At 39.4% G+C, this 27,546-nt stretch overlaps 1 protein-coding gene across 1 annotated transcript in view; it reads right to left on the minus strand.

Moving 5' to 3' along the window:
• The window catches only part of SCLT1 (sodium channel and clathrin linker 1), a 97,502-nt gene that overhangs the window by 9,697 nt on the left and 60,259 nt on the right, over positions 1–27,546 (minus strand). The window contains exons 15-18 of the mRNA XM_023754318.1: positions 25,921–25,995; positions 23,831–23,976; positions 22,496–22,688; positions 17,914–18,110 (exon numbers count right to left, since the gene is read on the minus strand). Coding sequence (XP_023610086.1) covers positions 17,914–18,110; positions 22,496–22,688; positions 23,831–23,976; positions 25,921–25,995 — 611 coding nt within the window. The remainder of the gene's footprint in view (positions 1–17,913; positions 18,111–22,495; positions 22,689–23,830; positions 23,977–25,920; positions 25,996–27,546) is intronic.

The raw sequence follows: 27,546 nt of genomic DNA on the forward strand, positions 1-27,546 counted from the left end.
AAGAGGAACAACTGTAATAATCTGAACAATAAAGATTTAATTTAAAAAAATGGTTAAGCAGATACATTTAATATTTTATCACAATTTTAAAATGGTTAAAACAACATATTTTATGTTATACTTCGCCATAGGACCCCTGTACCCCACATATATACATGCATATATACTAGTATATTAAAAGTACCAAATTGTCTTAATATTATCTTGAATATTATTTGGCATTAAATAAAAGCATTCATATTAAACAGATACAGTATTCATTAGTATAACTACTCATAAACTACTGTGATTCTTAGCAATAGCATTCATTTTTAGAGTCATATACAGTGCTTCTTAGAGAAGCTCAACTCTGGGAAAATTGAGGTAATGTCAACCACTCCACCATCATTTCAGTGTGGTACATTCAGGACTGGTGTTTTGGTTGCATATGTGCTATATTTTATACATTCATATCTCTTATGTTTTATTAGCTGCACAGACCTTTTTTTTTTCTATTCAACATATATGCATTATATTGTTTTTGGCCAAAAATTATTTGAAGAGTCCCAGGTTAGAAGTAGATACAATGTAGTCTTAAAAATAGCTTAAAAAAAGGTCAACTCAATGTCTTGCATACTAAAATAATAATTCAGGATTCATTTTTCATCCTTTGACCTTACTTGTTCTTAAAAAAAATCAACAGATTAACACTTCCAAAATAACTTCAGCTTTGATTTTTTCCCAAAGGAGCTACACAAACAGCTTAAAAACTTAGTCTCTCAGGTGTCCTATACCTAAGTGAATAGTTATTAAAATCAGAAAGCAATCTGGTATAAATACATAGGAGAGAGAAAATAATAATGTCTACAAATCAATTCCACAAATAGTTACTGAACATTCTTCGGGCCAAGTGCAAGGTACATGGTGGTAAACACAGACTAAGAGGGACACACTCATTCTAACTCACATAGTTTAAAATTTCCAACATAACAAAACAAAAAAAGCAAAATGACTGAAGTGGCAGGTCTTCTAGGTCAAATGCAATTAAAGGTAAATGATTTGTACATTAGTGCTGATGGGAAATAACCTCTGAGTACTACTGAGATGAAGATGAAACAATGATCATATTTATAAAGTCGGCCAACGTTCAGTTTATAGAAAACACCTACTGCATAATTTGATGTCTAAACTATTCACTTATATACCCATGACAATTTACCTGAACGACAGTAATAATTTCTGATAAATACTATTAGTAATAATTTCCCCCCAAATTTAAAATCACAAAAATACACATTAAGCCTAAGTTACTTTTTTAAAAATATATTTTTATTGATCTCAGAGAGGATGGGAGAGGGTGAGAGAGAAACATCAATGATGAGAGAGAATCATTGATCAGCTGCCTCCTGCACGCCCCCTACTGGGGATCAAGCCCGCAACTCGGGCATGTGCCCTTGACTGGAATCAAACCCGGGACCCTTCAGTCCACAGGCTGACACTCTATCCACTGAGCCAAACCGGCTAGGGCAAGCCTACGTTACTTTTTAATCTGTGTAAATACTATTCTCTTGTGCGTCAAGCTCTGTCACCCCTGGATGCTGAGCAACTGGATTCCTCGTGGTCCCTCTTAAGGCCTGGTTCTCAGCAGAGCTGGGCAAGTAATAGTGCAGACGATGATGATGATGGTGATAACAGCAAACACTTCCATGTGCTTCCAACGTGCCAGGCACTGTCCTAGGCACTTTATTTAAATAAACTCATTCGCTTTTTATGATGACCCTATGGGACCCCATTCTCACATATGAGAAAATTTAAAGACAGAGACATAAAAAATAAAGTGAAGTACTTGTCTAGAGTCATGCAGCTAGTCAGCATAGAGTCAGGATTGAAAACGGGGCCTTTGCTTCCAGTGTGTGCTCTGAGCCCTCCCCTGGATGGCAGGCAATTGCTAAATGAGTAAGTGAAGGGCTATGCATTTGTGTGCGTATCAGGCATTCTAGATTATAAATAGTAACACACTTACTGAAAACCGAACAAGTTTATCTTTATTTTTGATGTATTGCCCAAAGGTTCAGTCTTACATTTAAACTTGATGCCCAACATCAAACTTCTTGCACTGCCTCCAAAACCTACTTCTCATCCTGCCACTCAGATTTCATCCCGCCCACACGTCTGCCCTGGTGGCTTCGGTTAAAAGGTAGTCTCACTTGTTCTGCAATGCAGGGTCTAGATTGCCCCTCAATAGACCCTTCCTTTGCAATGACTCTCAGATCTATTCTTCCCTTCTACTCAGTGTTACCATCACAACTCAAGTTCTTAATTTTTAGATTGAGGGGCATAGCCAATGGCTCAGGCTTCTGCGAAGCACCCACCACCACGCACACAGAAGTGCTCAATGAACACAGCGGCCTTCCCTTTCTAATGCTCACATCGCCAGCATGTTCTCTTCCTGAAATACCACTTTAATAACTTGCTTCCTTGAATGATAACTTCCAGGGCATTCTGCTACTGGACAAAACAGTCCAAGACTGGCATCAAAATCCCCCTGAATCTTCCCGACCTTATCTCTGATAGGAGTCTTCCTTGTTATTTAGGCTCTCACTGTCCTGCAAACAAACCACATGTATCCCCATTAAGCTCGCATTATGTCTTTTTCTGAATCCCTTGTGTTTAGATTTGCCATTAAAATCCTGCTCTTTCTTTAAGATTCCACTCTGCCTCAATTCTTTCTACGCCTCCTTCCAAATTCATTTTAATTTCACCCAAGCTTTATGCTTATTTTATGTATAGACACTTAGCAATTCTGTATTGTAATGCTGATTAGTGGTTTACACACACACACACACACACACACACACACACACACACACCCAAGAATAATGGAAAACTTTTAAAATGGGGATTGCTTTGCCTTGGCTGTGCAGGACAGTTGGTTGGAGTGTAGTCCCGATATGCCAAGGTTGTGGGTTTGATTCCCAGCAAGGCACATATAAAAATCAACCAATGAAAGAAAAAAAAGAGAAAAGAACCAATAAATGCCTGAATAAGTGGACAACAAACCAATGTTTCTCTCTCCCCATCTTCCTCTCTTTAAAAATGAAATAAATAAAAATTTTTAAATTGGGGATTGTTTTTAGTTTCCACAGTATCTACCAAAGTTGCTTTACACATAGGAATTCAGTAAATATTTGCTGATTTATGGCTAACTTTTTGTAGAAAACCTAAGTTAGAAAGTTCTATTCCTTATTTGCTCAGCAAACATTTACTGAGGAATCTGCCACAAAACATATTTTAGATAAAGATCATTTTTATTTATTTAGATTTGTATATATTCCACCCATTTCTACAAAGAATTTGAAGTGGCTAAAATAAGGTTGTGTTTGTTTTTTTTTCAGTTAAGCATTTCATTTCATCTCGTTTCTGAATGAAATCTGGGGAGGTGTGAAAGGGTGAAGAGAACAGTGGTTTCGCGCAGCTCTGTCCTCTGAGACCTTCCCGGAGCCTGCCTGTCAGTACTTTGCAGCTGCTTATTTCTCTGCCTGGATGTTTAACTGCAGGGTAAAGGGAAGACCCAGGGGATGATCCGACTCTATTATCTGTGAGAAATTTTCTCTTCATTAGAGAACATCATTGAGAGATCCCAATATCGTTAGTGATTTGGAAAAAACATTAAACAAGACTTTCCAGAAAGTTTCACAGTGGTAGTATAGTGGAAACACTTGCCAAATAAAGCTACATAATCTCTCCCCTGGAAATCCTTAAGCACAGAAGCATCCTTTCCTATCAGGCGTGACTGAGGTATAGCCTGCCAGAGGATAGCAACAGATGACATTTCCAGTTTCTGTGTGACATTGTGGTACTTAAACTAATTAAAGAATTTAAATGAAACTGTACCCAATTTCTCTCTAATCTCTGGCATATTATATGTTATAGGTTTAAGGTAAAATTATCTTCTACCAAGTTAATGTAAGTATATAAGAATGAGGAATTCCTTATAATATCACTTGACCCTCTGAGTCCTAAATATTTTTAGTTTACTTACATAATTTATGTGTATGTAATAAAAATCCTAGTTATGCTTACAAATATAATTTAGAAATACAGTTGTAAAATGTAATTGATTTATTACCTTCTGTGTAAGTAAAATTTAAAAACACACACACAAAAAATAACTTATATCACCCAGCTAGTGTGGCTCAGTAATTGAGCATTGACCCATGAACCAGAATGTCATGGTTCAAATCCCGGTCAAGGCACATGCCCAGATTGCTTATCCTATATAATTAAACCCTAATATGCAAATCGACCGAAAGATGGAACGACCGGTCGCTATGACACGCACTGACCACCAGGGGGCAGACGCTCAATGCAGAAACTGCCCCCTGGTGGTCAGTGAGCTCCCACAGGGGGAGCGCTACTTAGCCAGAAAGCTGGGCTCACGGCTAGCTAGTGCACAGCGGTGGTGGAAGCCTCTCCTGCCTCTGCTGCAGGTGGGCCGTAAGGAGTGAGGGGTCCTGGACTGCGAGAACCCCGGACTGAGAGAGGGATGTCTGACTGCCAGCTTACGGACATCCCCGAGGGGTCCTGAACTGTGAGAGGACGCTGGCCAGGCTGAGGAACACCCCCTCCAGTGCACGAATTTCGTGCATCGGGCCTCTAGTTTTATATATAGCCATTTTAGCAATTCTGTATTGTAATGTTGATTAGTGGTTTATATACATATATAGGTACACACACACACACACACACACACACACACACTTAAAAAGACTTACTTAAACTAGCCTACAAGATTCTCATGATCTGATCCCTGCCTCATTCCTCAACCCAATGGCCTTCTTTCTCCTCGCTCACTACACTGTAATTGCATGGGTCTACCCTCTTCTAACACGGCTTGCTACCCTTCCATCTGCCTGGAATATTTTCCTGGTGTTTTTGTATAATTAATTTCTTTTATCATTCAGACCTCAGTTTAAATGTCAACTTTTCAGATGACTTTTTAAAACACAATCCAGCTCCTCAGCGCCCACCCTGTCCCAGATACTGTCTCACATCACCCTATTTGTTACTTTATACCATTGAAGACATCTACACTTGTCTTATTTGTTGGTTTGCCTCATTTTTCTGTCTCCATTAGAACCGAAGCTCCAAAAGGAAGCTACACTCCCAGGCTTAGCACAGTGCCTGGCACATGTAAGATGGTTTTGAGCCTGAGTGGATTTCAGTCAATTTCACATAATCAGTCACCATTTATAACATTTCTAATATCCTATGACTTGCTTTTTCAAAGTTTTCACTACCTACAGTACTTGCTGTCACTGCAGAACTAACTAGATAATTCAGTGATTACATTTTCACAGTAGCCATCAAGTGGTGTAATAAATTCGGGAGACTACTGCTAGGAAAACCAATGCAACTTAGAGCTTTATTTATAAATACCACTCATAGGAAGCTTATTTTAAGAAGCTATGTGAAGAATGGACTCAAAGTGTACAAAGTGTGGGTAAATTTCCTCACATCTCATTTTAAGTGTGGACCTAAGGATGCGACTGGGGAGACTGTAAAGTCCATTCGTTTCATTAAATACTGAGATGAGTGCCTGCTGCCTGCTATACATAATGCTGGTGCTTGTGAGATGGGGGGAGGGGGAGCCTGCGGAGGAGATGCAGTCGCTGCCACAGTGAAACCGAGGAACACCAGAGATACTGAGAAGCTCCTAGGTTTATAACAAGTAAATGTTATAAAAGTCCTGTGGAGGATGAGGGGATCAGCACATCTCTCCAGAGGAGCAGGCTTTTAAGCTGATATATGAAAGATGAACAGACATTAGGTAGACAGAGGCAGGGTGAGAAAAGGAAGGCCGTTACAATGAGATCCACATGTGAAGGCCAGGAAATGAGAAAGGATCATCAAGGTAGAAAGCTGGGAGAAGTGCAGTATGGATGCGCCATACAGACTTACTGGAAGTCGGGTGTAGGGGGGAAAGGAAGAAGCTGAAACACAAGGAAACACAGATTGCAAAGGATCTTCTGTCTTGATAGGTCATGGAGATTTTTTTCAGGGACATGATAGGGAGGTGCTGAAGTATTTTAAGAAAAGGTGACAAGGTTAGATTTGAGTATCAGGAGATTTTACTGATTACAGCAGGAAAAATTGTAAGGATCTACGACAATAGTAAATTAGGGGGTTATAGCAGCAATCTAAGGCGAGCAATGTTGACACCTGAACTACGAGAGGGCAATGGACAGATTCAGGAGATATTTTGATGGGGGAGGGGGGGGGCGGGGAAGGGTAGAATTAGCAGTACTTGATTTAGGGTTATGAAGAGAAGGGTTCAGGATGATTTTGCTTGAGTGACTCGGTAGATAGCACCACTCATGGAAAAGGAAATGCAGGGTGAAGGACAAATGTGGGCCAGGCATGGAGGAATCGGTTCAGATCTGAATATATCAAATTTGAGGTGCCTATGTTCAGTAGAGAGTTGGAAATATCGATTATTTCAAAAGGGCAGCATTAGAAGCTGTTCTGTAATAAAAATTAATCCTTTTCTTCTCTATCACAGAAATGGGTGTCCTAACCCATGCTGAGAGAATTTCCACTCTATACGCACTTCGATTCCCCATGTCGCGGGCACGTGTAGTAACTGAAGAGCTATGGTTACAAGGTTAAGAGCAAAGTGTTCCCTGCAATGCCTTCGTCTTTTTGGAAACACGGCAAATACTTTTTATAAAAGAAGAGAAGTTATGGCTCCTTAAGGCATGGAATAAGCGTTTGAAATTTGGGCCAATATCTTAGGCTTTATAATTAATTACTGTAATTGCTCAGATCGTTATCACTGAGGCACAATTTAAGGTAAGAATGGGCCATGTACAATTTTGGTTGATACAGCGTAAGGAGAAATTTCCTAATGCATGAAATCCTTTAGTGGTGTCTGAAGAGTAAATCACACAAGATTCTGTTCTTATTAGACAAGAGAATTACAAACAAAGGTGTGCTATTCGTCTCAGGGAAATGATGGATCTGCCAGCTGCAGCGAGTGCTTTCTTCGAAACTCTCTCCTATGACAAATTAACATAGCATGTGCCAGATGTTTTTTTTTCTGTTGAATTATACTATAATATGCTTCAGTTACTTTTAGCAATTATACATTTTGTAATCTGCCAGTACCTGCAGCTGCCTCTCATCCTGTTAATTAAAAAAAAAAAAGCAGTATGGCAGCCAAACATTATAAATATATAGCCAAGAATAATATTTTAGAGATTAAAGAGAATTTTTTTTTGGCTCAGATGCTGTGTAATTGCATATATATGCACAGTTTTGGACATGAGATGAAAATATTACATAATGTATATTCATTCATTCATTCATTCAATACAATTTTATTAAACACCTATATGCCTAGCAAGATGTTTGCTCAGAGTCTTGTAGAAGAGATGAACGTAAATGATAGTTATATTACAATTCAGTAAGTGCCATAAAGAAGAATGAGCAGAGTGGTATGGGAGTGTGGGGAAAGGAAAGACTCAATCTGTCAAAGGAATTAAGAATGCCTTACAGAAAAAATAAAGATATTTGAGATGGGTCTGGAAGGAAGAAAATGTTTTCAGGTTGGGAGTTGGGAAAAAAATATCTCTACAAAGAAACAGCACGTACAGACTATCCCTAGAATCCTCCTTGATTCCTCTCTTTTCCTTCATATGCCACATTAAGTCCATCAACTCCTTCTACTACCTCTAAAAAAAAAAAGACTCCCATCTTTCTCTTTCTTCTTAGTCTGAGCCATGATCATCTCTTAATAAGACTTGCAATAGCCTTCTAAGTCCTTTCCCAGCTTTCTTACCTACTTGTATTTTCCATTCAGAAGCCAATGGTCTTTAAAAAAAAATCTGATCAGGTGACTTCTTTTAAAACTGAACACTGGCCTTCATTCACACTTAAAAATCTTTAGCTGGCTAATAAAACCCCTGAGATCAAGTCTCAGACTGGAGCAGAAGCAATCACCAAACATTCTGTGTGCTCCCTATGCATTTCCTAGACTCTTATGCAGTTAGATTAGTTTGGCCAATGAAGATAAAAGGAAGTCATATGTATCACTTAGAGCCGACTTAGTTAAGAGCCAGCGTTCTTCCTCCCCACCTCCCCTGGAACCTCGCTGGTCCAGTGATCTCGAAAAACCACACCTTCAAGGCGGTAGAACCTCTACCACCAGAGCCTTCCTGCCAAACCATCTTAGACAGGTAATACTAAGGTACAAGCAAGAAATAAACCTTCTTGTGTGTTCAGCCCTGGGGTTTCAGAGTCTGGTGGCCCAAATCTGGCCCTCCTGCCTTCACTTTGTGTACTGTTTCTTTTTTTCTTTTTAATATTTTATTGATTTTTTTTACAGAGGGGAAAGGAGAGACAGAGAGCCAGAAACATCGATTAGAGAGAAACATCGATCAGCTGCCTCCTGCACACCCCCCACCGGGGATGTGCCCACAACCAAGGTACATGCCCTTGATCAGAATCGAACCCGGGACCCCTCAGTCCGCAGGCCGACACTCTCACCACTGAGCCAAACCGGTCAGGGCTGTGTACTGTTTCTTATATTCAAACATACCAAGTGTCTTCCTGCCTCTTCACATTGGCTGCTCTCTCCACTCAAAATGCTCTTTCTTCTGATGCTTTAAATGACAGGATTCTTTCTGTCACTAGAGCTCACATTAATTCCCTCACAGGGTCTTCCTTGTCTACCAGTCTCAAGTGTCCACCCATCCATTCATGAGCACATTGATTTTAATTTTCTGTGTAGTACTTTTTATCTGACTTTAAACACATTTACTTGACAGTTTCCACTGCCCATCACTTAATAAATACGTGATGAGTGAATGGAGTGCAGACTAGGAGTTGTAAAGGGCCAGCACGTTTGGTTTATTGGGGAGGTTGTTTAGTGTGGCTGGAACACAAGGAATGTGAAGGACAGAGGTAAACAGGCAGACTGCTGATAATAAATAAGGTGAAGGAAAGACTGTAGAAAACCTACAGGCAACAATAAAGCAGAAGCCGTTAAGTAGACAGGGCAAGGATTGGATTTGCTTGTTTAGGAAAATAATTCTGAAAGGTGGAGTAGAGTGGAAAAACAAAACAAAACAAAGCAGAGTGAAGGATGCTACTGTAAGAGCCCTAGCTGAGGATGTGCAGGCCTGACCGAAGGCAAGAGCAGGTATGTTACTGCACGTTTACACATGTGCAAGCGTTTCCGGGGGATAAATGCTGCGCCTGAGATTGCAAAAGGGTCTGCACAGACTCAGTCTTATTAGATAACCCCCCACTAAAAAGGATTCGCCAGTTCCCACCAATACCATACACCGGTTCCAGTCTTCCCATGTGCTTTCGGGCACTGCATGTTAACCAACTTTTACATTTTTGCCAACTTGCTGGGTAAAATTATTGCTTAAATTTGCCTTTCTTTAGTGAACAGTGTGACTGAACCTGGTTTGCGTTGTTTAATGGAGCTTTGCTTCTGTGAGCTGCCAGTTCACATACTTTGTTCCTCATTCTATTAGGTTGGTAATCTTTTTCTTAATTATTATTGAACTCTTGGTGGATTCTTCATATGAATCCTTTGTTTTATATTTTGACATTTGTCTTTTATCTTTGTTTGGTATCTTCATATAGCATTTTTATTTTTTAGTTAAGTCAATTATTTTTCTTTTTTAGATTCTGGGTTTTGTGTTTTGATTAGAAAAACTTTTATATTCCAAGATAATAAAAGTAGTCATTTTTTTTAATACCTTCTTTTTTACTTAGCTCTTTAATCCACCTGAAATTCATTTTATGTATATGTCTAGAGGCCCGGTGCATGAAAATTCAAGCACTGGAGGGGGGGGGGGGTCCCTCAGCCCGGCCTGCCCCCCTCTCACAGTCCGGGAGCCCTTAGGGGTGGGAGGTGACCTGGCGATCAGGGGAAGGCAACGCCCCATCACAACCAACAGTCGGACATGCCTCTCGCAATGTTGTTGCTGCTGCTGCTTTGCTCGGTGGCATCTCTCTGTGCTGTGGTTCATACTCACCATGCTGGGGTTACGCCCGGGTTCCTGATGTTCAAGGCCTGGCCCTGGGGGTTCAGGCCTCCCATTGCTTGCTGCTGTGGAGGGACAGCAGGTCGCGGCCCGTTGGCTTGCATGGTGTTCACATTCAGCAGGCTGGGCTAGAGCTGAAGGCTGGGCTGGCTGGCCACTTGCTTGGCTGTGTGCTATTTGATGAGAGTTGCCATCAGCTGAGGGTTTGACTTGAGGATGTTGAACATGTGCTGCTGCTGGGGGGGCGGCTGGGAGACTTCAGGGTCTGCAGCAGGTCTGCAGGGCACCTGGAGAGATGTTCTGAGGTGGCTGCACCTTCGGTCTGTGTAGACATCACGGGTCTGGGCATGCCTCACATTGACTGTTGCTGGGGGATGGGTGCCGGATGCCACTGCTGCGGCTCGGGGGGCAGAATAACAGGCCCACTGACCTGGTTGGGTCACATTCAGGCCCATGGGGGCCATCTGGCTCTCAGGGGTCACTGTGCCTCAGGGGCATGCCGTTGTTGGTGCTCACCCAGTACAGGTGCTGCTGCTGCTATGCCTCACGTGCAATCTGCCGGGCGCCTCCACTGCTGGTGGGCCTGGGTGGGGGCGGTGGGGCTGGCATCTGGTTAGTGGGCTTCCCAGTGCAAACTGTGGTGGGGGGTTGAGTTCTGGCCACGCTGGAGAAGCTGGCTAGTGACATGCTCACAGGCGAGGTCTGGGGCAGTCGGGGCTGTGGTGTCCAGGGTGTGCTGGGATGCAGTGTGGGGGGCCAGGGTGGTGCTGAAAGAGGGGAAGGCAGACTGGGCTGAGGCACGGTGCGGGTGTTGATGGTGGCATCCGCTGGCGCATGAGCTACGCATGCTGCCGGCGGTGCTGTGTCTTCTGCTGGTGGAGCTTATGCTTGATGTTGAGGTAGTAGGGAATGGGGCATGTGTTTTCTTGGCAGTGTTTGGCATGGTAGCAGCAAAGGGCCATGAACTGCTTGCACACTCCGCAACCTCCATTGGTCTTGCGCTGGTAGCCCTTGGTGTGCTGCACAACCCACCTCATCTTCTGGCAGGACGGCTGTGGGCAGTTGGCATCGCAGTACTGGCGGGCATGCCTCAGGGACTGGATGCAGCACTGGATGGCCTGGCGCCACCACTCCCGGAGGCTCCTGAACTGTGGCTCACCCGCTCCGCCGTGGGAGCAGAGGCAGCCCGCCTCCTCCGTTCCGGCTCCCCCGCCTCCTCTGTTCTGGCTCCACAGCTGCAGTTACCACCTCCTCCCCAACGGCTCCCTTGGCGGCGTCAGCGCTGTTTCCTGAGCAGCCAGCAGAAGAGCTCTCAGGACCCCCTCCTGCCCAGACTCGCCAAGAAACAGGCTATTTTGGAGCCAACTTTTATTGTACTTGCCGCAGCAATGAAGCAAGCATTCTGCCAGGCCGCTCACCCTGCCCGCTCTCAGCAGCCGCCCCCCCGGGACTGGAGGACTCCTGCGGGGCTGAGAGGACTGGGCGCCGCCATCTTGTGGCTATGGGCGCCGCCATCTTTGTGACAGAGTGACAGTTAATTTGCACATTACCCTTTTATTAGATAAGATAATAAATATTCTACATGTTTTAAAACATCATGTTTTCACCAGTGATTTAAAATGCCATATTATCATGAGCAAAATTTCCAATTTTACATGGTTTGTTTTTCTGTATTCTGCTCAGATGATCTATCCTGTGCATTACCACCACAGCTTTATCTATTTGTTATCAGCAGGACAAATGTCTCTCATTTTAAAATTTTTTTTTAAAATATATTTTTATTGATTTTTTTACCGAGAGGAAGGGGGAGGGATAGAGAGCTAGAAACATTGATGAGAGAGAAGCATCGACCAGCTGCCTCCTGCACACCTCCTACTGGGGATGTGCCTGCAACCAAGGTACATGCCCTTGACGGGAATCGAACCCGGGACCCTTCAGTCCGCAGGCCGACGCTCTATCCACCGAGCCAAACCGGTCTTGGCTCATTTTTAAATTTAATCTATAAAAACAATATATCATTCAAGTAAGATTAGCACAGCTAAATTACAGTTACAGATGTTATACATTAACAAGCAACTATTAATACTGTCCCCTCTTGAAAGCTCAAAATTCTCTGCATTACATACATCCTATATAATAAAAGCCTAATATGCTAAGTGTCTGGTTGTCTGTTCAACCAATCAAAGTGTAATATGCTAATGATATGCTAAGGCTGCTCAACCGCTCACTATGATGTGCACTGACCACCGGGGGCAGACAGTCGACTAGTCGCTATGACATGCATTGACCACCAGGGAGCAGACGTTCCAACCAGTAGGTTAGTTTGCTGCTGGGGTCCGGCTGATTGGGACTGAGCAAGATGGGCTGGAAACACCCTGGAGCCCTCCTTCGGTCCCTCCCTGGCTGGCCAACCTCTCGCATCTCTCCCCAGCCCCGATCGTGCACCAGTGGGGTCCCTCGGCTTGGTCTGCGCCCTCTCACAATCAGCCGGAGGAACACCCCTCCCTCCGAGTGCACAAATTTTGTGCACCGGGCCTCTAATTTCAAGGTAAAAGAATAACCAAGAAGGAATGATTATAAATGAATAAAATTTTATAAATGAAAGCAAACTTCAAACTGAAAGAAGATACCACAGAGGAACTCACATTTTTAAAAAGCTTCTGATACTTACATGAAAAACTTCCTTCTATGGAGAAATGATTTTATTTTATTAATGTGAGTTAAGTGTCATTATGGCTATACTTACTTATTGGTAGATCTTAAGAAATCACAGGTACCTGGTAATCATATGTATTTGTCAGTTGTGAGGAGGAACAGAAGTTTTCTAAGGCAGCAAAACCAGTCCCGAGAGGACTCTAGCATCTTAGGGGTGTTGTGGCTATGCTCTTTAACTATAGTAAGTAGGTGGACACATGGGAGGCAAGAACATAGCCAATGTATAAGTATTTGTTAAGAAGTAAAGAGGACATATTTCAGGGGAAAGCTTTAATGCATATAGCACGGTAATGATGTGCTGGCAATGGATGCTGGGATGCAACCTGAAAAAGCTCATTGTCAACAGTGATGAATAAACACATTTTATATGAATAGTAGAATGCCTGAATTGGTGGCATATACACAGAAATCCTCATGGGGAAAGTCAAATGCATCAAATGAGCCATTTGATTTTTAAATGTATTGCTCTGTAGTTTATGTTGTAATTTATTATTAATAAAAGACATAGTTGGTTGAAGACTTGGACTGTATCATTGAATCAATCTAAAACAAAACTGTTTCTGAGGAAAACAAGTGAATCCTTCCCCAACGACACAGAAATACTATCTAGCAGTTAGCCCGGAGAGTTCCTGGAATAATCACATTGCTAGTACTCATATGGTATGGAAGCTGTCCTAAGTATGTCCAGTGGAGAGCAACACATTCATAACATATTTTTTCACTGGAATAAACATAAATTTCTACTTCAAAATTAAAAATTATAGCTGCCATGTAATTCTGTTTATGACCAATAGGTAAGGGATAGAGAAAATACTTCGATAGATATTATTTTTATTGTGGAAAGATTTTTGGCTTGATTTCATATATATCCCTCAGTATTATTTATGTCTACAAAGAGGATACAATTCACATATATAAATCTTGCCTAAAATCTAGTGCTTTTTAGAATTAGCAATGCTTTTTTGTACAATTAAAAATGAAATAAGCACATAAACTTCTCATATACATATCCCATGCATTATAATATGGTTTGCTTGAAATACAACAATCTCTGCAATTATAAAGGCTATCCCCTAAGGCCCGGTTTTACTGTTTCCTTCCTAAATATTTTACATGTCAGACATGGAGTTAACACCTATATGTAAAATATAAATAAAGCCTTATAGGAACACATGGGATTACAGGTAAGTGTAAAGTGTTGGGGTTGGGTGGGATTCAAATTCAGGCTTGATCATCTACCGAGTCAGTGCTCTTCTCTCTAACCATTGTGCTGCCTCCTTACATGCTAAAATATTATACGTTTTTCTCAATACTGTGTAATAGATAATCCTTTTATGAAAGGAACCAAGTCTCAATGCAAATTCTTGTGAAAATATTTTCTATTTTGAAAGTAAACATTTTCGTTTTGACATGCCGGAGCATATTAACATGCTTTCAGGGACCCAGCAGAGACATGCAGGAAGTCTCTCTAGAATAGTGGAGTGTCTTTCTCTTGCAATCCTGGTTTAAATAACCAACACAGGCATACCAGGTAAAGGTTAAGGATGCCTTATGAAAACCAGACTTTGCTCTGCAAAATCCTAAATGTATGTAATGAAACCCTAATAAAATATAATGCTTTCTCATATTAAAAAAATTATAAAAATTATTACATAACCAAGAAAGATTTAACTTAAGCATAATTATTTCTTTTTAAAAAGATTTCTAAAGAAAATAACGAAATCTAAAAATTTCAAAGAATGTAAGATGTGTAACCTATTTATTTTTTATAACAAATTTAGTTTTAAGTAATCTTCCTCAACCTTTTCAACCTACCAAAAATGCCATGGAACATGGGGGCTTTTAAAATTTAATAAGAAGAGTGTTCTAATCCCTGGAACAAAGACTGGATTATCAAACACACAGGAGAGGCTGGAAAAATCTGGTTCTTTTTCTTCTGTCTTTAATAAGAGCATTCAAAGAAGGATTCTTTCCCTATGCAGTTATTGTGGATTTGTTAAAAATTGGGTTACACTGAACTGGAATGGCAGAAGGAAAAGCAGTCACAATAATTAGTATCCATATGAACTTGAAGAGATAAGATCATGATAAAAACTAAAAATTAGGATACTGAAAATATCACAAGGATAGTCAAGGACAGTAAGGCAATTGAAATATGAATCCTATATAATAAAATCCTAATATGCAAATTGACCGAACGGCGGAACGACCGGCCATTATGATGCAAACTGACCACCAGGGGGCAGATGTTCAATGCAGGAGCTGCCCCCTGGTGGTCAGTGTGCTCCCAGAAGCCGGGCTCACAGCTGGCGAGTGCAAAGTGAGCGGTAAGGAGCAAGGGGTTCCGGACTGCGAGAGCCCTGGACTGCGAGAGGCATGTCTGACTGCCAGCTTAGGCCCAATCCCCAGGGAGATCGGGCCTAAGCCAGCAGGCGGACATCCCCCGAGGGGTCCCAGACTGCAAGAGAGCACAGGCTGGGCTGAGGCACCTGCCCCCTGCAGTGCACAAATTTCATGCACCGGGCCTCTAGTATAGAATAAAAATATGAGTACAGAATATTTCTAACAATATGTAATATTTGCATGATGCTTAGAGATGATAATATTGATGCTTAGAAAAATTAAGTGGTTTATACATAATCACACATTTGTGGAGCAGACCCTGGATTGGAAGCTATGATTTTAGCTTTTTTCAAATTGTATTTATTGGGGTGACATTGGTTCGCAAAACTATGAAGGTTTCAAGTGTACAATTCAAAAACACATCATCTGCATAGTGCATCATGTGCCCTGATCATCCCAAGCAGTCTCTTTCCGTCCTCATTCTCCCCCATTGCCCACCTCCACTTCCACCCCGGCCCCCCTTTCCCTCTGGCTACTACCACACTGTTGTCTATGATATATATTTCTTTGCTTAATCCCTTCACTTTCTTTCATCCAGCCCCTCAACACCCCTCCCCTCTGACAGCTGTCAGTCTGTCCCATGTATCCATGCCTCTGCTTCTATTTTGTCAGTTTATTTTGTTTATTAGACTCCTTTTTATATACCCTAACTGATTCCTATGTGAAGGTCTTAAGTCAGCTACTCATAATGTGGAGAAAAATTTTAGGTTTTTAAAATTGTTATTTCAATAGTTTATTGTTTAAGGCTATTGATAAATATGATTCTAAAGCTTATGTTTTCCAGTATTTAAAGGCTGTCATATTAAGAGTTATACATAAAAGATGGAGACTATTTTGGGAAGACATACACAGTGTTCTAAAATTCTATGTAAACTGAAAATAAAATGAACATAATGCCTTCAGTTATGTGTCAAATGGATAATTTGAAAAGTTTATATTCTACCTAATAAGCTTTGAGAATCACATAAGTTCTTAGCAATGACATACAGAGTGAGTTTGCTGTAAATTCAAATTCATAGATTGGCAAAAAAAAAATAATTCACTAAAAGTAGAGATCAAATTGCTAAAAAAAAAAAAGTGTACAACTAGAGCTAGGGTACGAAGTGTTTCTTGACTATTCAGGCTCGGCAGGCTGTTCTGTCTATGTGAGCTGCTGAGCACTGTCCCCGACTCCCTCTGTCTTGTGCCCAACCCCAGGCTTCCCCTGTGTGGCCCTGTGTGGGGAGCTGTGTTCATCCTTGGGAACCTGGAGTACAGAAACTGTAAAACTCTGTCTGGTTTCTCTCTCTTTTGGTTTGCCTCTGGCCTCACTACTTTCACTCAAGGTAGTAGTGTAAAAACACAAGGGGTATAACAGCATATTTCCTGTTAAGAAATAACATGAAAACCAACTGCTAATGTTTCTTAATTAGAATTTGTTGTGTAGTAAGTACAACATTAATTCTAATGACCCCAATATTAATTCCCTGCAACAGTTCCAATTGATTTATTTTGAAGCTACAGTTGATTTCAGCTTCCAGGATGCTGTAACTGACCACAGACACATGTACCATCCATATAAAAAAAAAGTTACCCAAAGCCTAGCTTTCACCAATATATATTATTATCATGAAATATATATTTCACCAATATATATTATGCCAAATGAGGTGGGATATTTTTAAAGAGTATGTTTGGATCAGGGGTCCTCAAACTACGGCCCGCAGGCCACATGTGGCCCGCCGAAAACATTTATCCGGCCCGCCGGGTGTTTTTGCTGTCGCTGTGTGCATAGAAATTTGTTCATAGTTTTTTTTTAACTATAGTCCGGCCCTCCAATGGTCTGAGGGACAGTGAACTGGCCCCCTGTTTAAAAAGTTTGAGGACCCCTGGTTTGGATCCACTAAAGGTATATTAGTTTATTCAGATTAATCAATTCATTAAAAACTCTGCAATACTTCAAAAGTATGAAAGAGATGAAAACACAGCAAACAGTGCTGAGGCAATTTTTGAACGAGAGCTTGTAATGAGAAAAAGCAGCAGAATATTGGAGCATCAATGATTCCTGTGCTGTAGAAAACATTCACAACTCCCCACATTTAGGTCTGATCTGTTCAACATTTAAGTCTGATCATATCACTTTGTTCAAAGCCTCTATAGCAGCGGTTCTCAACCTGTGGGTCGTGACCATCGGAAAACACATATAGCCTATCAGATATTTACATTACGATTCATAACAGTAGAAAAATTACAGTTATGAAGTAGCAACAAAAATAATTGTATGGTTGGGGGTCACCACAACATGAGGAACTGTATTAAAGGGTTGCGGCATTAGGAAGGTTGAGAACCACTGCTATAGCATCCCATCTCACTCAGCATGGAAGCTCAAGTTCCTTCTGGGCAGGGGCCAGTAAACGTTTTCTTAAAGGCCCAGAGAGCAAATATTTTAGGTTTTGCAGGCCAAATGGATTCTGTTGCAATTATAGAACATCACTATGTTAAATCTACATGCAAATAGTATTAAGATTCTAAATGGCCATATCCAACTAAAATCAGATTTTGTGGAATATGCGTAAAATTTATAAAAATACACTATATCAGTTTTGGTTTATAATGCTCAATATTTTTTATAGTGGTTCAATAAACATTTGCTGAATAAAACATATACATATAAGGTCCAGAATTATACACTTTTATAAAAAGATTATGGCACAGACCTTACACTAATGGTTAATTTCTTCTGTAGAATGTATGAGACAATTAACAGTGGACTTACTTCAGGTTACTGATCCTCATTTCGGCACTTTCAGTAACTCTCTTCGTTTCTTCTTTCCACCTATTGGCTGCCTTCTGCTGCGTTGCTAAGAGATGCCTCAGTTCAACAGTGGAGTTGCGGTTACTATCTTCCATTTCTCTCAGCTGAACTTCAAACCCGTGCTCTTTTACAGAAAATTCATGTTCCATTGCACTGATCTAGGGAATAAAATGCACAGTGTCTTCTCTTTCTTTCCCATTATTCTAAGGGATATACTGACCAATGACACACCCAAAAGGAATATTCATTGTGTTGTCTGTACACGTAAATTTTTTTATGGGAAATCCACATAAAAATTAAGTTTACAATTGGTTTTTCTCACCATTGAGGACTCATCCTGTATGACAGTAAAATTTAGCGAAACCAGAATTATGATGGACCACAATTTTTTGCGGCACTTTCCCCAACACCTTAAAATGTCAGTAGAAAAAAGTATACTCTATAATCTAAAACTGCTCTCATCATTTACTTTTACTTCTGTTGCCATAATCCATGGGAAATGTTCAGGCTCTCAGTCATTAAGAGTTAGGTTTCTACTCAAGCCATTTAAAAAAATGTTTACTGGTATATTATAAAGGCTACAACTCCAGAATAGCAGATGGAAGAGATACACAGGGCGAGGTTGGGAGGTAGGGGCTGCGAGCTTCCAGGCCTCGTCCAAGTGCACACCTTAACCCCCCGACATGTTTACCAACTCAGGAGCTCCTCCAGTCACTTTAGATTAATATACTAAACTTCAGATTGTTTTGCGAAGGGTTTTGTGAAGTCACAGAATATTATATATTGGAGTTCCTTCACCATTTCAGTTACGGTATAAATGTGTTTTGTTTTTTTTCAGGAAAAAGACTATAATAATGATTTTGAGAATCTCATATGGAAATAAGTTCAGTTCATTTCTAGGTAGTGTATGTCATTGTAAACACATCTTATGAACACACAAATAAATACTGTTGGGATACCTTGAAAACCAGACTTAGCGGTTTTCTCAGCTGGGATCCAGGGAGAGAACGAAGCCTCGGTGCCCTAAAGCATGTAATGAAGTGCCTACTCCTGGTGCATCTAGAATGAAACTACCTATGACCATCCTTGAGGCAACTGAGAAAATGGTCACTACAATTTCCTTGGTGTACTCTCAGGACATCTTTATCTTGTTACACTAATGAAATATTATAAAGAATACCTAACTTTGTGACTTTTTTCAAGTATTGGGCTTTAAAACGGTCATAGCTGGCCTGGCTTCTAGTAATTCGTTAAATATGGCAACTTCCAAACTCAAAAAAGAATGAACAAAGGACCGAACTTTACCAATTCAAAAAACACCAAAGGAAACCCAACAACAGCAAAATCCCTGGCTCATGGGGGAAAACTGCAAACAGTCTGTCTTCACTGCCCCTGCTAAATGCAACATGCTTCCTAAGACTCTTAAGTTTGCTTTCTCAAATAGTACACAAGTAGAAATGTGAGACTTTATGAATGCAGGCACTGGAAAACAATATTGATTTCTTAATTTTGTATTGCATTACTGTTGGGCAAGCCTCCTGAGGCTCCCTGAATCCTGCTTTTTAACACTTTTTTGAATTACTGGAGTCTGAAAATTTAGATTTGAATATGCTCCTCCTCCTTCCCAGCCTCAATCTCCACCTTCTCTGGAGAAGCCCTGGTTCTGATATCTTACGTGGGATTGTCTATTTCTCTTTCTCTCACACACATACTAAAAACGATCTAAGCATATTTATATATACACACACACACACACACATATATAGTTTTAGAATTCTGCCTATCAAGTTAACTCCCAATTGCCACCTGGAAAATCTATTTGTGACAAGCCTTGCTTTAGGTCAGTGATGGCGAACCTATGACACGTGTGTCAGAGGTGACACGCGAACTCATTTTTTTGGTTGATTTTTCTTTGTTAAATGGCATTTAAATATATAAAATAAATATCAAAAACATACATCTTTGTTTTACTATGGTTGCAAATATAAAAAAATTTCTATATGTGACACAGCACCAGAGTTAAGTTAGGGTTTTTCAAAATGCTGACACGCCGAGCTCAAAAGGTTCGCCATCACTGCTTTAGGTCCTTCATGATAGCCTGGTCTGTGCCTACTTCCACTAGTACACGCTTGTATTATGCCACCTTCCCCTTCTTTCTTCGTTTCTGCCACAATGTCTTCTCATTCTTGGGTCCTTTCGATATGTTCTCTTTGCATGGAATAATCTTTCCCCTTCTGCTCCATCTTGGTTATTTCTATCCAACTTTTAGAATCAGCCCAATTATTGCTTCTACAGGGTAATTCTCTAACTATCCAGACAACGTTAGGTCCCTCTCTATAAGTTCTCACAGAGCCCTATGCATTTCCTAAAAAGTTTGTAAGTAGATGTTTAAAGTTTGCCCACCTCCATGCACATTTCAAGGTTTTAAAGGTGGGGACCATGTCTTTTTTGTTTGCTATTGCATCTTTAGGATCTGAAACACAGTAAAGTTGTCAAAACACAGCTGTGGATTGAACAAATGATGGCTTTTTGGTGTCAAAATTCAGTATTTAAACAAACCTCAGAACCTTTACTGGATGCAATTCTGAATGTTAAACTGGATAGGTCTGCAGTGATATCGAAAGGCCAACAGCTACAACTGGGCCTCCTGTAACGAAAGTCCTACAAATGATGGACTTCAGAATGTTGGGTAGGAAGAAAGGACTTACGGTCTCCTTCCCATCTTCCTTTGTGCCCTTCACTGCAGAGAACATAAGCACTCTCGTTGGGTAAGTAGCCAGGACTATTTGGTATAGAATGTATGTCTGTCCAATTTTTAAAAGATAATGTCAAATGGTGGTTATACTAGTTTACATTCCCCAAAGTATCATTTGAAAGTTCCAGCTGCTTTACAACTTCGTCAACACTTGATACTGTTAGTTTTTAAAATTATCCGTTCTGGTGGGTATGTAGTGGCACTTGCACCATAGTTTTAACGACATTTCCCTAATAAATAATGAAGTTGAACTTTTTTTCATATGTGCTCTTTTTATAAAGTACCTATTTAAGTCTTGCCCATTTATGGAAATGGGATGTATGTTATTTCCTTATTAAGTAGCTTTTTTCTTATTAATAATTTCCTTATTAATTGGTAATAGTTTTTATATTTCGAATGAGTCCCTTTGATTGTATATATTATCCTTTCTTCTACTTCTCATTCTCTCGATGTCTTCTGATGTCATTCATTAATTTTAGTAAAATTCAATTCATCTGTGTTTCCATTATGATTATTGTTTTTTGTGTTCTGTTTAAGAAATTCTTTCTTACTCAAGGACATGAAGATTTTCTCCTTGAAGTTCCACTGTTTTATATTTTCATTTAGGTCTAAAACTCAAATCAATTTGCATGGGTGGTGTGATATGAGTCAAGGTTTATTTTTAAAATATGGACCCAACTGATCTAGCATAATTTATGGTAAAGATAAATCTTTCCCTATTGAACTGCAGTGGTGCCTTTATTATAAATGAGGTGATTATGAAAAATTGGTTTGTTCCTGGACTCTATTTTGTTTCACTGATCAAATTGATTATTCTTATGTTGATTACACATTTTTTAAATTACTATAGCTTTATATAAAGTCTTCATATCTTGTAGAACAAGTCTTCCCTTATTGTTCAACGATTTCCCACTGACTAAAATATAAAGCACAAAGTTCTTTGTAAGAGACATAAGGCTCTCTTTTTCAGAATTCAAGCTTTTACCAGTAACCAATGTTAATACTTGGAAAAAGAGGCATTCAATAAACATGTCAATATTAATTTGGTTGAAATGTGACTTTGAGTCCTCAAAGTAACAAAAAACAAAGTGAAACACGAGCATTACCACCCCGTATCCCTACTACGAAACCAGAAGATACAGATCATAATGATGTAGAATTAATGCCACTTTTATAAAAGTCTCACCGAATGGGAAAGGCAAGCAACATGTTGGCGGTGATACTGGGCCTCTTGAAATCCCCTTAAACAGGTTATCGTGTTCCTATTGCCAAAGCATGTGAGCGTTAAAGAAGGAGAAATGAGAGAGAAAATGACGGGGACTTTTTCCTGGAGGAGAGTTCGTCCCTTGCCTTCTTCCGAGTGGAATTTTTAGACTACCTAGGAGTGATTGTCAGAACACTCTGAGGTAGCATCCTCTGTACAACCAGTTTTAGAGGTCAATTTTCAAGAGGCTATTACAGAGGGAGAAGAGAGGTAGTCTATAAAGTTATCTAATCTATAGTTTTGCTAGCATTGCTTACATTGCTTTGGCAGGAATCTTAGTGTACTTCATGGTTGGAAAATAATTTTTTGTGTGTGGACAGTGAAAGCAATCATTTTCAAGTATGCTTGCCAAGTTCTACACCACAGAAAGGCCGGTTAACGCTCTGCATTATGATTTAGTGCTATCTGATGAGAAGGCAAAAAAAAGAGGGGGGGCCTTAAAAATGTTTTACAAGGTCTCTAAATATCCTCTACAATCTGATTTTCACAAGTCCATATTTAACTCTGACTAGTATTGAAAATACCTTTAATTTTGCTTTTTTTTGAGCCTCGAGAGCCATCTTTCTTAAATCCTCAGTCTCCTTCTGTAACTGTTCATTTTCTTGCTGAAGTTTTAGCCTTTGTTCACTGACAAAGCCACAGTTCTCTCTCTCAGACTCCAGGGCATTTTGAAGTTTCTGAATCATTTCTTGGCAACGTGATATCTCTTCTGAGGAACTGATTAAAAAAAGAAAACAAAAGAAACTTAATGATAGGTAATGGACGTCAAGAAGTCTGTCTATATATGATAGCATAGAGTTCATTTTCTTTGTTCTGAGCCATTTCTCTTCACCGTACACTTAACCGCACGGTGTCACAATTCTATGTTATGCCAGGAAAACACATTCAATGTAGCAATCTTAACTAAGAATAGACTAACATTGAGAATCACTGTGTAAAGAGGACTGCGACAGGACAAACTGAAGCTAATGGTATGAAAGGTGAAGTAGGTAATAAAACTCCTTTATTTCATCAAGCAACCCCATAGAAAGACATTAGCTGGCCATATTAGCCAATTATAATAAGACCTATTTCATATTTTCCTGTTATATGTCTTAGAAATGTTTTTACATCTTTCTAGTTCTATAAATGTCTTATTTAATTATAGTTTAAATAGGTTATATTTTTTGAACTTTCTCTACAATGGATTGTTGGGTGATACAACCACCAAACATGTATAGTGCTAATTTTTATCCCTCTCGTTTTAAATCTCTATCTTTTCAATTCTAGGTAATCAAATACTGTGAACATTTCCTGGTTAATACAAGGCCTTCATTTCCCATAATATTTGTAGATCTGTTTTTTTGTTTTGCCTATATCAATCTTGGCTGATAAAGTTATTAGTGAAATGATGGATGTAGGCAATGATCGACAAAGAGTGCGAGTCAGAAAGATGCTAAGACCAGAATTAACCACACATTGTGCTCCTCCAAACAAAAGTCCAAGATATCAACACCTATGAAGAAATCCTACAAAAAAAATGAAAACTGGATACACTCAAGCCTCTTGACTTAATTACTAGCTTTTAGGAACCACGTGGCACAGAGAAACAAGGTAAATGATTCCACATATACGCATCCTCCTTCACTGCCAGAAAGATGAAATTTTAAAAAATGATAAAATACTATTAAATATTTTCTTTCTGAAGAAATTAGTCTTCAGAAATAATTTTGAGCAAAAAAAATCTATTTGGTGCTAAAGTTTGTTTGTTTTTTTAACACAAGGTATAATTATTAATCCTATGAAAAAAGTAAAGGATCTGTCAAAAATTGTTTGCATTCTGAAAATGTTATCACAGAAAATTCTAAAGAGTGTCTTACTTTATTTCAAGTTGTTTCAGTTTATTTTCTGCTGTCTTAAGTCTTAGCTGAAGATCATCTTTTGAACACTCTGCAACCAGGCATCTTTGGTGCATTTCTTCCAGTTTTCTGTAATGGTTTTCGTTTACTTTGCCTTCACGGTAAACCTGCAGAAGAGGCTCATATGTATATTACCTTACAGAGGCAATGCTCTAAGAAATTATAGGTTTAGAAATGGAAATCAACGGTGAGAAATCAAAACCCATGTCCTGTGTTTATCTGTTTCCACTGTAATGTAGTAAAGCACATCAATAATTAAGATGGGTGTTTCACATTTACAAAATACAATGCTAAAAACTGACAAAATAATGACTGCTTATTTTTTGAAATGATTCATGCTCATTGTAAATTATTCCAATAGTTTTAATATTTTAAAAAGAAATGTAAAATAACTGAAGTAAAAAAAAAGTACTCTAGATGTCACCCCTTTAGAGATAACTGCTTTATTTCTTTGATGAAGATCCCACAAGTCGATTATTTAAATTTTCAAACACAGATACATGCTATGGTGCAATGAGCAGAACTATCTGAAAGTGACTCCAAAATGCCCCTCTGTGTTAACTAGACAATGACCTAGCTAGAATGGGGGTTCCCCCTTGCCCAGCAAGAGTGATTGTACCCAAGCTCAGCTTCCTATGAGACTGGCCTTCTCCCACAACATCCTATATAATAAAACCTAATATGAAAATCAACTGAACAGCAGAATGACAGGCGGAACAACCAGTCACTTATGACGTGCACCTACCACCAGGGGGCAGACACTCAACACAGTAGCTGCCCCCAGCCCGCAGACCGCAGGCCAGCCAAAAGGGTGCCAGCAGGGGCCCCCTGATTACCCTCCCCCCGCAATCTCCCAGCCAGTCACCCCACAGATCGGCCCTGAATGCCGGCCAGGCCTAGGGAGGGACCCTACCCATGCACGAATTTTGTGCACCGGGCCTCTAGTAGAGGCTATAACACCCCAAGAACGGCAAGGTCTAGGCAGCTCACATTTTCAGACAAATCCTACACAGCCACCCTTCAAATCCAGACTGCCTGGACAGGTAACCCATGTCTTCTCCCACTGACAAGATGCTTTGTTGCTCCTGCTTTATAAAAAAGATAGAATATCAGCACAATGTCCTGCTACCAAAATGCAGACTCATACTGCAGTGTAGCAGGGGACTTTAGCACACTTGTCTGTGGACAGTGAGAGAACCTGTTGCCTTTGGCCTTGTAAGTTTTACATTTCTCCAATACAGCCTATTCCTTAACCTATGCTTTGTGACGTTAAAAATTCACCCCAAGTCCTGATCACAATTTAAATGGTACATATATGATGAAAACTGAGAAGGTATCAACCATGAAGGAGACTGGTGACCATGAAGGTCCTACCTTAAACATAACATGTGTGCTTTTCCCCCCAGATAAGGGATTAAAAAGACATTTTGCTTTTTAAATTACTCTTTTATGATCCTATGTTATTATGATTTCTTTATGTTAATGATACAAATATATCACATGCTTTTTATGCTATATAGCTCTTTGAAGAAAATCGAACTTTGACTCTATTACTTATTATATTTTTAAACACTGGGTAAGCGTGTGCTGAGTCAAATGTATCCCCCTTCCCCCAAGGCTCTTGAAGAGAGTGGGATACTTACTGCTAATAAAAGAAAGGTATCTAAGTAAGAAAAAATGTTAACTATAGACTCCTTACAATATTTTTTCCTCAAATATCATTGGGGTGTTTTTCTTAACTATGAAATAAAAATAAGTATTTTTAAAGGTAAAAATCACAACGTTATAATTTTCAAGTGGGCATAAAATTTAAAATGAGAAGACAAAATAAAATTTACCATTGGGATGAGGTTTGAGCAAGGAATATAACTATTTCATAAATATAACTATTTATACTTTTAAGTATTCCAAGCCAAAAAAAAAAAAAAACACTCACCAGAGGAATACTTATAATATAGGGGTTGCTAGTAGATAGCGTAATGGAAGCAGACAGTAATGTTGAATATTTGCAGTTGGGTTTTAGGCAGTTATTTTTTTCTTTTTCTTTTTACCTTTTCTAGTTCTTCTTCCACTGCTTTTTTCTCCTTAATGACTCGTTCAATTTGACCTTGTTTTTCGGCACACTCCTATAAATTCAAGTCATATTGTAAATAACTATAGTATTTGTAAATCCTTAAGAAAAATGGGAAAACATGGAGAAAATGATTTGTTCATAACAGGAATGCCAAATTCACCTTATCAGTACTGCAGGGCCACTGATTAAAACAAACACAAACTAACAAACTCAATCTTCAAAGAGCTACCTACCCCAGGATTTTGGAAATCACCCCAATACAGAATGCCAAGTTCTAAGTAAACATACCAGGTAGGTGACAGAAGTCGAGGGACAGCAAGGAGAAAAATAAATGAGACCCATTTCTCATGTTTTAGTTTTTCTTTTCATAAATTCTTATCATATTTTAAAAGAAAATACAGGACTAGGCAAAGGCACAGCACCCTGAGGATACCTGTGGACTAGAAGCACAGGTATATAAATTCTAAAAGTCAAATTTTTTTTTTTCAGAACTTATTAACAGCCAATGTAAGGAAAACCAAAACTAAAAACAATCATCATAATGACTAGTTCTTTACATTTATTTATTTTTATCTATTTCCTTATTTTTGAGAATGGGTATGGTTATTTTCTACTAATTATAAATTATGCTTTAGATGATCCTGCTTTGCTGACAGTACACTGCTAATTAATATTCAATTATCTTTATAACTTCATCATCAATTTTATCAATATATTTAAAAATTTTTAAATGAACCTCTAAATTGTGACCCATAATTAATTAACTCTGATTATAATAAGACCTTTAACCCTATGCTACCAATCAGATGAGTAATCTACATTAATCATATTTTATTAAGATAGACTAAGTGTATCAGAAATAAAACTTTAATGTTCCATATATATTCATATAGTGAGTTGCTAATCTATGAAAAAGATAGTTTTATGGTGTGAAACTTGGGATTTCTCCTATGTTCATAATTCATCCTATGTGATTTTTTTAAAGACACTATTTTTTAGAGACATTTTAGATTCACAGCAAAATTGAGTAGAAGTTACAGAGATTTCCATTAGAATTCCTGCCCTCCATACATGCATAACCTCCCCATCATCAACATCTCACACTATAGTGGTACATTTGTTAAAATGATGAACCTTCACTGATACAACATTATCATCCAAAGTCCGCAGGCTACACAAGAATTAGCTTTTAGTGTTGTACATGCTATGGGTTTGGATACTTTTATAATGACATGTATCCACCATTATAGCCCCATACATAGTAGTTGGTTTATGTTGTTGTTGTTAATCCTCACCAGAGGTTATTTTTTCTATTGATTTTTAGAGAGAGTGGAAGGGAGGGGTAGAGACAGAGAGAAACATCAATGTGAGAGACACATCAATTGGTTGACCCCTGCAAGTGCCCTGACTGGGGCCAGGGTTTGAGCCTGCAACTGAGGTACATGCCCTTGACCAGAATCAAGGCTGCTAGCCTTCAGTATGTGGGCCGATGCTCTAACTACTGAGCAAAACCGGCTAGGGCCAGAGTAGTTTTACTTTCCTAAAAATTCTCTATGCTATGCCTACACCTATTTATTTTTCTCTCCTCAATCTCTGATAACCA

This window comes from Myotis lucifugus, unplaced genomic scaffold, assembly GCF_000147115.1.
Source record: "Myotis lucifugus unplaced genomic scaffold, Myoluc2.0 scaffold_1, whole genome shotgun sequence".
Lineage (NCBI taxonomy): Eukaryota > Metazoa > Chordata > Mammalia > Chiroptera > Vespertilionidae > Myotis > Myotis lucifugus.